At 44.2% G+C, this 15,571-nt stretch overlaps 1 protein-coding gene across 7 annotated transcripts; it reads right to left on the bottom strand.

The window, feature by feature from the left end:
- Positions 1–6: 6 nt before the first annotated feature.
- Positions 7–15,471, bottom strand: CRYZL1 (crystallin zeta like 1). 7 transcript variants are annotated; one of them, XM_039553885.1, is made up of 16 exons: positions 15,372–15,471; positions 14,743–14,829; positions 13,947–14,018; positions 13,051–13,128; positions 12,498–12,570; positions 12,044–12,088; positions 10,733–10,801; positions 9,520–9,653; positions 8,625–8,736; positions 5,685–5,708; positions 4,636–4,734; positions 3,518–3,639; positions 3,182–3,287; positions 1,722–1,767; positions 1,180–1,321; positions 7–375 (listed from the first exon to the last, which is right to left on the bottom strand). In XM_039553885.1, exons 3-15 carry the CDS (start codon positions 14,010–14,012, stop codon positions 1,222–1,224), a joined length of 1,074 nt encoding a protein of 357 aa, XP_039409819.1. In that variant the 5' UTR covers positions 14,013–14,018; positions 14,743–14,829; positions 15,372–15,471; the 3' UTR covers positions 7–375; positions 1,180–1,221. The 7 variants fall into 7 exon arrangements, with proteins under 7 accessions (XP_039409819.1, XP_039409828.1, XP_039409812.1 ...); XM_039553894.1 differs by lacking the exon at positions 15,372–15,471 and adding an exon at positions 14,993–15,143; XM_039553878.1 differs by lacking the exon at positions 15,372–15,471 and adding an exon at positions 15,033–15,143.
- Positions 15,472–15,571: the final 100 nt, after the last annotated feature.

Raw genomic sequence — 15,571 nt, 5'->3', positions numbered from 1 at the left:
TACTTTGGAAACATTGAAGCAAAACTGAGCAACATCAGGGAAAAACTCCACAGCTGGGTACAAGGCTTCCGAACCCGTGCGGGGCTCCCGGCCGATTCACGCGCTCCGGACCGTGTGTGCACACGGGCACAAAGCACCTCTCCTTTCCGAGCCTGCACTGCAGCACGCAAGGATAAAACCAGAGTCACTCCTGATTTCATCAGCTTGCCGTGCATCATTTATCCAGCACCTCCTCCAGGTCTGGTGAGTGAGAGGAGACAGATCAAGTGTGGTTCTGGATAATCTATTTTGTCTCAAATTTTCCCACTCCCGACACTGCTTTGACGTGCCCATGTCCATGGTTTGAGCCATCCACGGTGAAAATGAGCAACATAGCTGAAAGATAAAAAAGTATTTTTGCTCTCAAATCAGAGCATGTAGGAAGGCACGTGCTTTGAGGAAAGAAAAATGCAGTTCATTCCCCACTGCTGACTTGCAGACAGGCCACAATCATGGATAATGCTGGAGAGACAGACCTGGGCTGTGCTGAGGTTAAAAGAAGGGAAGTGAAAGTGCACAGCACAGGGAGATACCAAAGGTAACGAGCTACATTAAGTGCCTCAAACATCTGACTCACACAATTCCACCAGCCTGGGGACTCTGGATTTACCAGGTTTCCTGCCTTAGTGCTGAAAGGAAGGCAAAGAGCTGGAGGAAACTCCTGCTGTCATTACCACATCCTTCCCTTCTGGCATCCTTGCCAGCCTGGATAGTTTTGCCTGTCCTTTGCTTGAATAACCATTTAAAATGTGGATTAAGGTCTTTAAGTGTAGCATTTGGTCTCAGTGCACTCAAAAGCAAAAGGTAACTATAAAGGTAACTACTGGCAGGGGTTGGAGAAAAAAAGACTAATAAAACCATCTTTTTTTCCCTCTTTAATTTCTTAGGGTAAACCAACAGCGACTGAGTTTGCCTGTAGATGTTTCTGACATTTGTAACTGGGGCAGGGCAGACAAGATTTTTATTTCAAGGCTCCTTCTTTAGAAGCTGCTGATGGGAACATTCTGCTCAAGGGAATTAAAAAACCCCTGAAGTCATGGAAGCTTCAGAGACCATTTGTGCTGAGGTACAAAGGATGTTTAAATTCTGTTTACAGAACTGCCTGCAAGTGTACACTGATTTACTCCACAAATACATTACATTTCTTTATCTTCCCCAGGCTGAGAAATCAGAAGTTGTGTGTCAGAACTGGATGACTTGTCTCTTTCTTGCTTGATTCTTCTGAACTATTTCCATAGAAACTTTGGCTTCGTACAATGGGATCGGTTCATCCAGCTGAGGCCTAAAATGAAACAGTAAAAAGTGCTGGTGAGCACACTCAGAACAACAGAAATGTCACAGGACAGATTTTACTTCCACCGTGTCAACCTCCCTCCTCCAACAAAGTAACAGTTTTATGGCTTTGCTCCAAAGCACAGAAGAAGGGAAAAGCCCCAAAGCTAACAGCAGCCACGAGTGAATTAAAAGATACCCTTCTTGCAGGGGGAAAAAAGGGGTGGTGGGGAGGGTTCTGCTCAACAGCCATTGTTATCCTGGCTTTAAGGGAAGGGATCTTCCATTCCTACCTTATTATGGGAGTCCTCCTATCTCCTGAAGCTCTGCTTAGGAGTGTTAGTGCTGGCAAGAGTTTTCCAATGCTAATGCTGAATTAAAAAACCCACAAAAAACTCCACATCTCTCACCTGAAAACGCTACTTGATAATTTCTCCATGATATCTTCTAGGATGGGTATCCAAGAGGACTGTTAAGGAACAGCAACAGAGCTGGAGAGAAATCTCTTTACAATCACATTTGCTGGTCAGAGCCCTGTACTGATACAAACCCAGCAGGATCAAGGCAAAATGAAAATGAACCTCAATTCCAGGCTTTAGATCAGATTTTTGCACTTGTTTCTATATCAGAAACCTCCTTTCCTGAAACAGGATGCAGAAATTAAATATGGAATATTTCAATATGCAAATACTCAGTATTTCAATATGAAATACAAGTGCAGCCTGCACTAGTACAACATCAATCAATCAATCAATAATCAGTGGCAAAATGGCAAATCAATAATCTGTGCAAAATGAAGAGAACAGATTTTGGGACCAGGTAGCTGTTGTGCCTATTCATACAGGCACCTGATAAAAAGCCAAAATGGAGCTGAGAACACAGCAGAGGCTGGAAGTTCTTGGAGCACCACTGCCATGTGAGGGGTCTGCGAGTTAATGACCAACAGCCAAGACAGCACAACACACAGGGCTGTATTCAGTCTTTGTATGAAACTCAAACAATAAGGTTCATCCTTCATTTTAAGGGCAATCAGGTTGATATTTGAAGCTCAAGTTCTTTTAAAAAGTGATCAATTTGTGATTTCTTCAGATGACAGTAATGCCAGATGCTCCAGAATTTCACAAGATACACAAGTCCCTAAAGCCAAAAGCACCCAAACCTTCCAGGGCTGAAAAAGTCCTGCCCGGGGAGCTCAGTGCAGCTACATCAGCCCAAACGTAGGAGACATTCCTTTTCCTTTTCCCAATCCACATTTTCCCTCCGTAAATTTTAGGAACAAAACAAATCAGTACATTTTATGTACATAACATCTCTGTACATTGCAAATAAAGGAAAGGTTAGGAAGCCAAAACACTTCCACTTTTGCAGTGAACACGAGTGCATTAAGGTTACAGGTGATGTGTCTAATGCCCAAAAGCACAACAACAACAAAATCCAAAATGTCACTTGCATAAAATAAAAACTTAGAGAATGAAATCTTCAATTAATTGGTTCAATACTGAACCAAAATAGTGCATTTTTTTCCCCAGAATGGATGTTTTGCAGCACTACTTTTAATGAAGCTTGTAGAGACATTTTCAAGGCCAGGTTGGATGGGGCTTGGAGTAACCTGGATAGTGGAAGGTGTTCCTGCCCATGGCAGGGGGTGGGGTGGGATGAACTTTAGGGTCCTTCCCACCCAGTCTGGGATTCCATGATATATTTAAAAGGAATGCAGAAAATACCTTAAAACCTGAGTGTCTCTTATTCTTTAGCTCCACCTTTCAGCTGAGTTGCAACACTGGGCAGCAGAGAACCTCTCAGTGGGATTTCCCAGCTGTGTTTTCACTCCTATGAGCAGTGAGAATTCCACAGGACCACCAAAGGATATCGAGATATTTCCCCTGCTGCACATTGGACAAGTTCCAGATCTCATCATTCAGGAAGGACACTGTGGCTCCCTTAAGGAACAATGAATGGCTGTCTGGAGGATCCAGCTGAAGCAAATTGAAGAAAAAAGAAAAATGCTATTTAGTTCCATTTTCCTGTGAAAAAATAAAGGTTAAATGGTTATTTAATAGAGATGGTTAAACCAAACAAAAACCCACCCTTTGCCCACTCTTAAAAGTGAGGAAACTTGTAACACTGATGGGTTGAAAGGAGAGTTTTATGTGTCTGTATCTCTAGATTCTGTGGGACAAATCACTCCCTGACACGGCATCTTTACCTGCAGGTTCTTTTCCATCGTTATCCAGTGTCCCCCAACCCCAAGCAGAGTGATGATGTCATGTTTGTGAGGGAGCAGCTGGGATTTGGAAGTTGGTTCATCTTCAGCACTGTATAACCTCACTGGGGAGCGAGAATAAATTCATTTGAGCTCAGAAGAAAATGTAGAAAATTCAACGTGTATTTATTTCCACACACTTCAGTGGAAATCTAAGTTCTTTGGTTGTTTCAATTAAAAATCATTGAAAACTCTGAATTTATTATTTTATTTATACCCTGAATATTTTATATACTTTATTCAGAGTAATATTTTATAATAGCTCTGAAGTTACTATTCAGAGGAATATTTTGTTTATATATATAATATAAATAGCAATAACATAGACTAGCAATATAACTTATTTTATATAGTATGTAACATATTAGTATATATATTATACATAATACAGTATATATAATACATAAAATGTATAAAATATATATAATACACAAAATGTATAAAACATAATACATAGTATATATAACATAATGTATAATATATAAAATACAATATATAACACACTATAAAATAGTGTTATATATACTATATATAGTGTTATATATACAAAAGAATAGTACATATAATATAAAATAATATATAATTAAAATATATAAATGATATAGCTATATACTACTATATATTTACATACTATTTAGCTATATACTACCATATATTTACATACTATTATATATAAATACCTATCAGCAATGTTATATATAGAATATATAACAATAGCAATAAATATATAATATGCAGTATAATAATATGTAATATTTTATTTACATATATTTAATTTATATTACTCTGAATAGTAACTTCAGTTTTCACCTGTTAGAGTTGGTTGCCAATACAGGTTGACAGTGCTGTTAATTAGGGTTAATTTCTGTATTCAAACAAGGCAGTGTAAACATTGATGTCACAGCTCCACTCTTTGAACCCATTTTTTAATTTTAGACAGAGGAATGTTTCAGCCCCGTTTAGCGGCTGCCTAAGAGATGTTTCCACTAGTGGGTGATAGAGGAGCTCTGTGGAACAACGCACAGAAACGCCCAGGGAAGCAGGCACTCCCCCGGGAGTACCTCCGGCATCCAGGACGATGTCCACGCCCAGCCCGCCCGTCTCCTCCAGGCAGCTCTCGGCCACGTCAATCTTCCCATGGGACACGTCGATCACTCGGGCTGCCGGAGCAGGACACGGCGTTAACTCCAAAAAAGCCAACTTTAGATCCATGACAATGGAGTTTAGATGCTCAAAAATGAGAGCTCGCATTCCAAGCAGCACACGCCGTTTCTGGTCTGTGCAGGTGCCACAAATGGGTTTGCAGCCACACCCAAAAAACCCCTGGCACACCTTTTTTTTTTTCCATTTTCAACCCAGTGCAAAATCAACACCAAACAATATAAATGCAGAAGTTCAACTCATGAGTCTGTTGGCCCAAAAGGATAAAATGTGGCACTCTAAGATTAAAAATTCTTCTCTAAGTTCATTCTTTACTATTCTTGTCCAAAACTACCAAGTCCTGGCTCTCTGGGTCATTCATTAAATGTTTAGGTGAAGGGATTTACATCTGCTCTTGAAATATTGCTGAACTGAAAGCCACCAACACATTTTGCTGTCCTGTATCTATGATGCCCTATTTATGGTTGGTTATAAAGATGAACCACCGAATCAGGAATGAGAGAATCCTGGAATGGTTTGGGTTGGAGGGACCTCAAAGCCCATCCAGTGCCACCCCTGCCATGGGCAGGGACACCTTCCACTGTCCCAGGCTGCTCCAAGCCCCAATGTCCAGCCTGGCCTTGGGCACTGCCAGGGATCCAGGGGCAGCCCCAGCTGCTCTGGGCACCCTGTGCCAGGGCCTGCCCACCCTGCCAGGGAACAATTCCTGCCCAATCTCCCATCCAGCCCTGCTCTCTTTCAGGCAAAAGCCATTTTTAATATAATAACAATAACACAAGGGCAGAGAAGGAGCAGCTACTGGTTTTGTTTCATCATTATGAGGAAGAACAAACATTTAGAAACTAAACAGGCCAAAAACTTCACAGCAAAATGAGAACTGAAAGAACATCAAAGAAATTTGGAGGCCCATTTCCAGAGGCTCCTGGCCTCAGCTCTGATCTGTACTTACCCACCAAAGGCTGCCGGCCTCCTTCTGGAATGTGATCCCAGCAGCAGGGAAGGAAGGAAGGAGGGAAGGAAGGAGGGAAGAATAAAGGCAAGGAGCTGGTCATTAAGGATATTAACAAATCATCAGTTAATACCTTGGGTTTAGTTCTTTTTGTCACTTCAAATCCCCAATTAAATCATAGGATGCATTAAAATCCTAAGTCATTCCCTCTCTTTTTTTACTGAAGTCAAATGATTTCACTAGAGACAACACACGGTCAAAATTTACTGAAGATAGGATAATAATTAATTAATTAACGATAGTCACATTCCCCATATGCAAATAAACTCCCATAATATACTTTTCTTAGTTTTCTTCAGTGAGGAGGTTAAAAGATTTTCTTTAATGGGGCAATTTGACATGGTATTATTTCTGCAAATAATTTCACCTTTTGAAAATAACTCTGGTTTCAGAGGCCCAAAGCCTGACTGTCAAAAAGAAAGGCCAGAGTTCCATAAGTGTGACTATTTTCTCCTTTCTGTTTAGCAAAAATGTCCTTAACTCAGAACAATAATTCAAACAGTACTTATCAAAATCCTGGTCAACTTCCTTCCTAAAAAATGCTGAAAAAAGTTCTCACCACTGTGGAAAAGGCCAAGCAATAAATTGTAATATAATTTTCCATAATCCTTTGTCATTTATATATTTCTCACAGGACATCTGTAAATTAGTTCAGTTTCTTCTGCTGTGACTTGCACAATTTCCAAAGCAACATTTTTCTGACTGGCAAAACTTCAGTCTCTCTCCTCCTCCACTGTTTGGGAGGCACAGAAACACCAGGATTCCACAGCCTGTTCCCAGAGTTTGCTCTCCCCCAGGAAGTTCAGCTGCAAAATTTAAGCCCTGTCACCCAGAGGATGTGCTGGGGGTTTAAGGACTGTGTTCAGGAGAGCCAGGACATCACTGGTGGGTTCTTAGCAGAGGCATCCCCTGACAGCTCAGTGCTGGTGGCACAGAAAAAAAATCTCACAAACCAAACTAAAAAAATAGCAGGAGGTGCCCTTGGGAGCAGAGGAAATATCTGTGTACGTAAAGATACTTTTCCTTGTGTTCTCTAACAAAAACTCATCTCATTACTTAAGGAATATTCTGTCTCCAGCCTGAAACACAGACATTAAAATGTCAAAATTTGTTAAAATCCCCTCCTTCCTTCTATTATAATTTTTACTCCAGAGATTACTGAAGACAAAAAAAGCCCCATCCTGTTGGTCCTGAACATTACCAGGAACTTCTACTTCAGGCACTGGAATCACACTGATTAACAAACAAACCAAAAAGCCTGAACACTTTTAAAAGCTTTTTGCTTTTGCACTCAAACTGTTTCTCTCTTTAATGCTGTACCCAGGTTCAGCAAATTTCTTTATTTGAAATAAAGTTGCAGTTATCATTTTTTCCCTCTCAGCCATTCCAGGAAGCAGCTTGGTATGCTCAACGATGATAACACAAACTGCTGCTCACTGAAAACTTTGCCAAAAACTAACCAAAAACCCACTGAACAGCACAAAACTAAATATTCTCTACCCACAGACACAAGAAGCCACTTAGAGCTTGGGTTACTTAGGATCTATCTGATATTAACATTCAAAGAACTTTAAAATGCTGTAAAAAGTGAGAATGAAATTGCCAAGTCCTTTCTTAGCTCATGATTTTTTCATATAATTAGCAAAATATACCCATAAAATATTACAAAAGGAAGTTTTAGGTCTTTCATATTTCCTCTTTGGCCCTGTAACAGCTGGTGCAACAAGGCTCTGCATAGCAACAGCATTCCCAAAAATCCTCCAGTTCTGATGTCTGCCACCACTACTGGTGCAGTAAAATATACAAACACAGAGACAGTAAAATAGGCTGCTGAAATAAGGAAAAAATAGGGGATTTTTTTGTCAAACTGCAAAACCAGAGTTAATATCAAGCTCTGGAGAAATCAGCCTGGCAGGTGCTGCATTGCCAGCACCATCACCTCCTGCAGCTGATTTCCCCCAGCCCAGGGGGGCTTTGGTGGATGCAGCTGTGACCATACAGATGTGGCTGCACAAGGCTTCCCCCCAAAGGCATTTTACAGCTGCTGCTCTGTAAACTTCAGTGAATGACAACAAAAATCATACTCTGAAAAAGAAATCTGGGGATTACAATGCAGCACTTGGTATTTGCAGGAGGAAATAGCAGGCACCAGTTTTAACCTTTTGCTGCAATCCAGCCAGACTTGACAATCCATCCTTTATTTTAGAACTGTCTGAAGAGAGGAATATTCCACTTTCCTCCACAAAACACCATTGAAATTTTGATCAGAAAAGATGCCAGTAGCTCCTACACAGAGTATTTTCTCATGTTACTTTCAGAGGAAAAAAAACCAAACTTGAAGTATCAAAGAGAAGAAAGGGAAGAAGTCAGGGAAGAATGCAAGTGTTGTGTGTGAAGCCAAGCTCCTTTAGAAAGCAGGAGAATGCAGAGCCTGTGCATGTCCAGCTCCAGCTATGCAGTACCTGAAGCTTCATAAGCACTGCTAGGAGTAATCTGAGCCTGCTGAGTACTGCATGTCAGGTGTGTGAGCCCGGGCACACACTGGGACAGGGGTGAGTCAGCAATCCTTCCCTCTGCCCACAGCAACCAGTTCAGCAAATGAAAAGATTTCCTGAGCACTTAGGCCAAAAGCCAGCACTCAGCACTACTGGAAAGTACTGCCAGTCATTACAACTTAAATGGAGAATAAAAATGCCATTAAGTACAGCTAAACCAGAAATTAAATACCTGTGGAGTACAGAACAAATCTGAAAACTATTTAATTAGGCTATTTATCAATTTGTATTTAATTTTTACTGAAGTAAGTCTCTAGACCAGACAGAAGAAAATATTTTGAGACATTTTTTAGGACAAACTTTAGCACCGAAGGGTAAAACTCACCCCCAGTAGGTCTGAGCCTCTCGAGGTACTGCTTGTCCTCCAGGCTGTGGGCAGTGGAGATGACTTTGGCCCCTCTGTGTTGAGCCAACTGAATCGCGATGGTACCAAACGGCTGAGAAAGGAAAAGCAGGTTCATTGACTAATTTATTAGTTCATTTATTTAGAGCAACAATTTGATGTTGTTTAAGAACAATTACATTGCAAAGGCCACTCAGGAGAGTACCCAGAAATGAACTTACTCCTGCAACAAAACACAGCTGAACCAAGAATTGAATATTCCTGGATCTGCTTCTGTCCTAAGTGAAGCCAAAACAAATCTTTTCAGTGACTGGGAAGCTCTGAATGAACTTTTAGTCATTAACTGGTTCTTGTTGTCAACAAAATAGCTCAGATTCTACTTTAATTACCACAGCCACCTTCACTGCAGTTGGAACTCGGAGCTTGAAGGAAGAAAAGCTCCAAGGAAAAAGCCCCAGCCATGTTTACATTACAGAGCCTTGGCTAAGGAAGCCCCACATCTTCATTAGCACTAAGAACTGCAGGGATGCAACTCCAATTATTTCCATCCAAGAAAAGGTAAAAAGCAGAGCTGGGAGAGGACTGAAAAATAAGGCATTTTCCTGCAGTCATCCCTGAGGACTCAGGGCAAAACTGTGCTGTTGTGGAACACGGGAACACCCTCCCTCTCTGCACCCCCCATACTCCAGGCAGGACAATACTCCTGGCTCAGGATCTCACGTGGGAGGGCCCTTCCTGCAAATCCATGAAATGAAGGGCACTGCCAGCAGTCCCACAGAAGCCCTGGTGAGTCCCACTGTGAGAAATGCAGGGGCCATGTGCTAAGGGAGTTATTTGCACAGAGGGAATCTGTGATTATTGCCCAGCTGTTACCCACACTTGCTCCATCCAGGACGAGGACACTTGTGCCAGGAGACACCTGGGACAGGTAGTGCAGGGCCGTGTACGCGCGGAGCCCGTCCCGGACCGTCCCGGCTGCCTCCGCCCAACAGACCTTCTGTGGCTTGTGAACTGAGGGGGGACAAACACACACACACACACACACAAAAGAGATGGTAAAAAACAAAAAACCAGGAAATCCCTAGGGCTGATTTAGCAAAACCTGCCACAGCGAGTCAGGAAGACTCCGCCTGCAAACAGCTCAACAACAGCAACTCCTGTTTCCCTCTCATATATTAAGAAGCCATGGAGAGGATATTTTACCACATTTTACACAATGAAAGTAGGGATTCCATTTTGGTATGACCAAGTTTAAAGGAGCCACCTCATAGCTACGCAGCTGGAATTCATGAGCAGTCACAGAAACAACAGGACACGAACGTAGATTTTAGAATCCCAGATTGGTTTGGGTTGCATGGGACCTCAAAGCCCCTCCAGTGCCACCCTTCCACTGTCCCAGGCTGCTCCAAGCCCTGTCCAACCTGGCCTTGGACACTTCCAGGGATGGGACAGCAACAGTTTCTTTGGGAAGAGCAAATTTTGAGCAAAATAATAGCTTGCCCAAGGTAACAAACTGTTGGAAGAAAGACAGGGACTCCCACATTTAGTATCCCACTCATCAAAGCAATTTGTGCCCAGAAAGGGAAAACTGGAAGGTCATAATAATGGAAAACAATGTTTCAATATTAGGCTTTCCCTGACCCTCACCCCTGAAAATTCCTTTCTCCGGTTCCAGTCTGCTTGTTGCATCCTATCTGTTAGCCTGTTCCCAAGTGTTGTTGCTGGAATGAGTCAAAGAGAGGAAAAAAGCAAATTTCTCCTCATTAAATTTTTTGACAGATTAGGAAAAAGTACAGCAATAATGAAGCAACAAAATGGGAAATTAAAAGGGAAAAAAAAGGGACAGGAAAAGTCTGCTTGTGTGGTTTAGGCCATTGTGAACTGTGAAATGGTGACAGCAAAGAAAAAGACCTTGAGAGCATTGAGGGTTCAAATTGCTGTGACTTGGTGGGGCAGCTGGTATGTTGGAATGTTGGAATGGAAGGAGTGTGCCCAGAGGTCCAAGGTAAAGGGCTCCCTGTTAGAAAAGCTAGACCGAATTCTACAGATACAGTAAAAACAATTATTAGCAAAATGTATCATTTACATACCCAAATAATGCTCGTGAACCAGGATAACTTCACAGACACCAGACTCCTCAGAATCCAGGGGCAAAATTCCTGGGGAAAAAAAAAGAACACGGACTTAAATCTCACACAAGCAATCGTTCCAACCAAAGCACTCTCCCAAGGAATTCCCTGGTCCCACTTGGTCTGGGTTCCGTCCCCTCCTGGCAGGTTTGGGACAGGTAAGAGAACCTGGCCAGGTCCCGCCCGGGGTGTCTGTGGGGACGAGGCGGGTCCAGAGGTGCTTCTACAGCACTTTGGGATTGAGGGAGGAAGAATGGGGACACCACCAAGTGCTTTTTGGTGCTGTAGGTGTCATTTTTGTCTGGTGATGTCTGAACTCATTCCACACCCTGAGTGTTCCCATTCCACAGAGGATGGATCTGAGGCACGGAGCAGCCACCCCACAGCCCCTCTCCCATCCCAATTCCTGAACGTGTGGTTCAGCAACAAAGGCACAGAAAGAAGCAGAGGAAGAACACATGGGAATGTGGGAGTGCTAAAAAGCAGGAATAGGAAAAAGGACGTGCAGGAAAACCGAACTACCCAGGGAAGGCAGAGCAAGCAAAGGCAGGGTAGGCAGAAAAAAACCCTCCATCCTGGTCATAACCGAGCTTTTTACCTTCACTGGCCACAGAACTCTCCTGAACAGGAGGTTCTGGCACCTGCTCTGTCTCCTGGATTAATGTCCCCTCCATGCCAGGGAAAACCATTCTTTTCTTCCCTCTCCCACACAAATCTCACACTCCATTTAGACCAAAGGGCTTTGCCTTGCACATTTGGCTGCTGTGTCCAGTCTTTCACAGTTCCTATTAAAAATATGCTTGTGCACACCTGGAGCTGTCTCCAGGGTTTATCCAGGGAATAACCAGTCTAGAGGAGCTGCCCGGAGCAGCTCTTGTACAATGAGGGAATAATGCAAGAAGGACCACAATCCCCACACACACATTCTCCCCACATCACTCTCCACTCTGTCCTATTTTCAGAACTTCAGTCATCCTCTAATCCTTTGATTCAGCACACAAAATATAAACAGGTGTGAAAGAATGTCCCTAAGAAATAACTCTTCTCTCCTAAGGCATTCATTCACAATTTGTTGGTTAATACAACACCATATTTCAAATCCTAAGAGAACATTCTTAGAACAAATTTTCCATTTATAAGTTATTCATGTGACAGCAATTTAATTTTGAAAATATATGGTTAATTTAGCCTTACCAATTATTCTAACCTCAGTCATTCATTATAAAAAGATGACTGACTGTCAGTTGATGAGGCAAACAAGCATTAACTTACCCACCACTTCGTCATCTGGCTGGAAAAAGGTCACCTTGCTTCCAACTCACCAAGGAGAGGTGAAAAGGAGGAAAGAAGGGAAGAAGATAAATATTTATAGCTGGAATGGGATGTGCATTTGGAAGCACTGGTTATCACTAGCTCACAAAACTAAAGATACACATTTCTAGTGAAAAAAAGGAATTCTATTGATTACACACATACCAAGCCCAAGTGCTGAATTCCCTAAATTTCGGCACCTCAGCCACAGAGAGTTCCATGCAGGCACACCCAGTGTGTGTCTGAGAGCCAGGCTGGACACTCCACCTCAGGGGAGGGGCCCCAGTGCAGCACTGGGAGAACAGTCAAGGAAGCAAAGAGTTCCTGCTCCTAAGGTGCCCTACCCAAAGAGGAGTTCTTTGTTCTGACTGTAATCCCTGCTCCCTCCCCTCCCTGGGCACTGACACTCACTCACCTTCCAGCACAACTCCCGAAATCTCTCGCCCAACAGGCACAAGTTCCTTCTTCAGTTTAATTTCTGACAGGAGCTAAATGGAAACAATGCTTCCATCAGTCTTGCTATAAGGCTCTACCCTTGCATGTTTATTATCATCTTACAGTGTTGGATCACCACAGTAAGCTTGGGCCATTATCAAATCGTTATCTAAGGGGAAAAAGTACACAAATTCTTCAGTCAATACTAGACCATGGCACTGAATTCTGTATTTAAATTTAAAAGCACATTAAAAAGCAGGGAGTTACTACCAGCCAAGCCAACCTGTGACTTAGAGTGCAGATGAAGATAAAAGGGATTTACTGCAAGAGATCTCACACCTGACAACTGGTCTGTCTCCATCAATTAGGAACCAAATTCCAGATGCTTTTTATTCAGAGATGTGCAAGAGCCCCAGAGCAGTCCTGTGCCCGTTCTCAGCAGCAAGGCCACAGCCTCAGCTTGTGCCAGTCACCAGGCAAGGGCCATGGAAACCACAGACACCCCCAGCTTCTACAAAACACCGAGCAAATACCTTTGTATCCATCCAGCTCAGAGCACAGGCTCTGACCTGCACTTTCACATCGTGGTCTCTGGTGGGAGGAAGGCTCTCCTAGGACAGATTCACAGTTGCTACATTAGACAATGGATGTGCCCACGGGAGCTTCTCCAGCTCCTGAAAGCACTTCCCCACTTTTTAGATTGTTTTGTAGGCAGAACAGGCAGGTTTTTTCAAGGAAAAGAGGATTACCACACTATTTTGGATACATCTGTATTACTATTATTATTACTGCTATTATTATCCTCCTCATCATCATTATATTATGATAGTATTATTGCAAAGTGGTCACTAGACCTTACTTACCATTATAATCATCATTATTATTATATTACTATATTATTATTGCAAACTGACCACTAGACTTTACTAAACCTCATCAGACAATGACATTATTTTTCTGTTGAGGCCTTTTTTTCCCCTTTATCTGAGGCACAAATCCTGACAAACCCACTGAGGTCAATATTCAAGTGCAAAATGAAGTCCAAATGGCATCAAATAAACAACCCCTGTAAGAACTGTTGTTCTAATCCCAAAGCTGATAAATTCCTCAAGCTCTATTTCTACTTTTTCAGTGACCAGAAAATTCAGCCAGGAAATGTGGACCCAGGGTTCATTTTTCATGCCTGCAAAGCTTGTTTGTAAAATCTGGACACCAAAACTGCAGAGAAATCCAGGACTGGTCTTGGCAAGTGCTGCCTGATGAAAAAATACACCTCCCCTCCCTTCCTTTGGCTGCCTGTGTGTGCAAGGATCCTACCAGTCCTCTCCCAAGCCTGCAGAAGATTTCAGTGCTTCAATTCCCCCGTGGCATTCAGCCAAACTCTCCTCTCCCACTCCTGATGAACAGAGCTGTTCTGATGGGAACTCACTCTTTCCTGGAACACAAATGTCATTTCCTCTCCAGGAGAATTCTGCTGACCGTACAAGGCCTTCATAGCGACCTGAAAAAACACAGCAACCAAACGGTGACATCTGCAGTGTCTGTAGGGCAAACGAGGAATTAAAGCCCTGCTAAATTAAATTGGAACACTCTATAAGAAACACAGCAATTGTTTGCAGGCAATTTGAGTCTTTGTGATACAGAAGTTCTAAACCAGATCAACAAGTTTAGCTGGCCATAGCAGAGAAAATACACAGGACTGAGGATCACAGAATCCCAGACTGGGCTGGGTTGGAAGGGACCTTAAAGCCCATCCAGTGCCACCCCTGCCATGGCAGGGACACCTCCCACTGTGCCAGGCTGCTCCCAGCCCCAATGTCCAGCCTGGCCTTGGGCACTGCCAGGGATCCAGGGGCAGCCCCAGCTGCTCTGGGCACCCTGTGCCAGGGCCTGCCCACCCTGCCAGGGAACAATTCCTGCCCAATCTCCCATCCAGCCCTGCCCTCTGGCACTGGGAAGCCATTCCCTGGCTCCTGGCCCTCCATGCCTTGTCCCCAGTCCCTCTCCAGTTCTCCTGGAGAATCCCTTCAGGTATTGATAAACGTACAGCAGAAAAGGCACTGAATGACATAGGATTTACTGACGGGTGCCCCATGCAGTACAGGGAATCTTTGCCACCCAGCCACACAATTCAGACAGGGGCAGTGCAAAGGGAATACAGGGAATACAGGGAACACAGGGAATACAGGGAACACAGGGAATTCGAGTCCAGGAATACAGCGAACCTTACGTGTGACTTCACCAAAAATCACCGCTTGGGTTTCTGGTCTCCTCTCCCGACACGGCCCGTGTCGTCCTCAACAAGCAGGAACCTTTAAGAAAGGAAAAAAAATCCCAACAAAACTGAGTTAATAAGGAAAAATGAAAGCACGGAGCAGAGGCAGGAAATCATGCGACCATTATTGCAGCACTAATCCCTGAGGGACCACCCCGAGACCCCGCACATGTCGGGCCCGTGTTCGCTCCGCGACCCACGGGCAACCTCCTAAGGGCTCCGAGAGAACGCGCCCCGCACCGAGAGGCTCCAACAGGCCCGGGCCGACCCTCAAGGGCTCAGGGGCTCCGCCTCCGCGGGACTCCGGAACGCCGCGACGCGCCCGTGGTTGCCATGACGCTCCTTCACTTCCGCCTCTCCTCTCCGGCACCGCCCCCTCGGTCCGCAACCAATCACAGCCTCTGGCAGCCCCGACAGAGCTTGCGATTGGTCTTGATGGCCGCCACTCATGGTGAAAGCTGGAGCGCGATTGGACCCCGCGGATGTCACTCATTCCATGAGACGAGGAGGGAGGCTACGGCGCCCGGGCGGCCTCTGGGAAGTCGCCAGGGAGAGGGAGGGGACGCCACCCGCAATTACCTCACGAATTAACACCGTATGCACAACGAAGGCCCCGCGCGCAGGCGGCGAGGAGGGAGCGGCGGCCGCCCCACACCGCTCCCAGAGGGCTGACCCCCTCAGCCTGGCAGAGCCGTGATTGGTCGGGGAGGCGGGTCCTGCCGCTGTTCCGGTCTCTGATTGGTGATCTGCCCTGCCCGTCCCGCGGGGGGCGGGCGGAG

The sequence above is a fragment of the Corvus cornix genome, chromosome 1 (genome assembly GCF_000738735.6).
Source record: "Corvus cornix cornix isolate S_Up_H32 chromosome 1, ASM73873v5, whole genome shotgun sequence".
Classification (NCBI taxonomy): domain Eukaryota; kingdom Metazoa; phylum Chordata; class Aves; order Passeriformes; family Corvidae; genus Corvus; species Corvus cornix.
The sequence above is the reverse complement of the archived record's forward strand: the minus strand, read 5'-3'. Positions and strand labels throughout refer to the sequence as shown.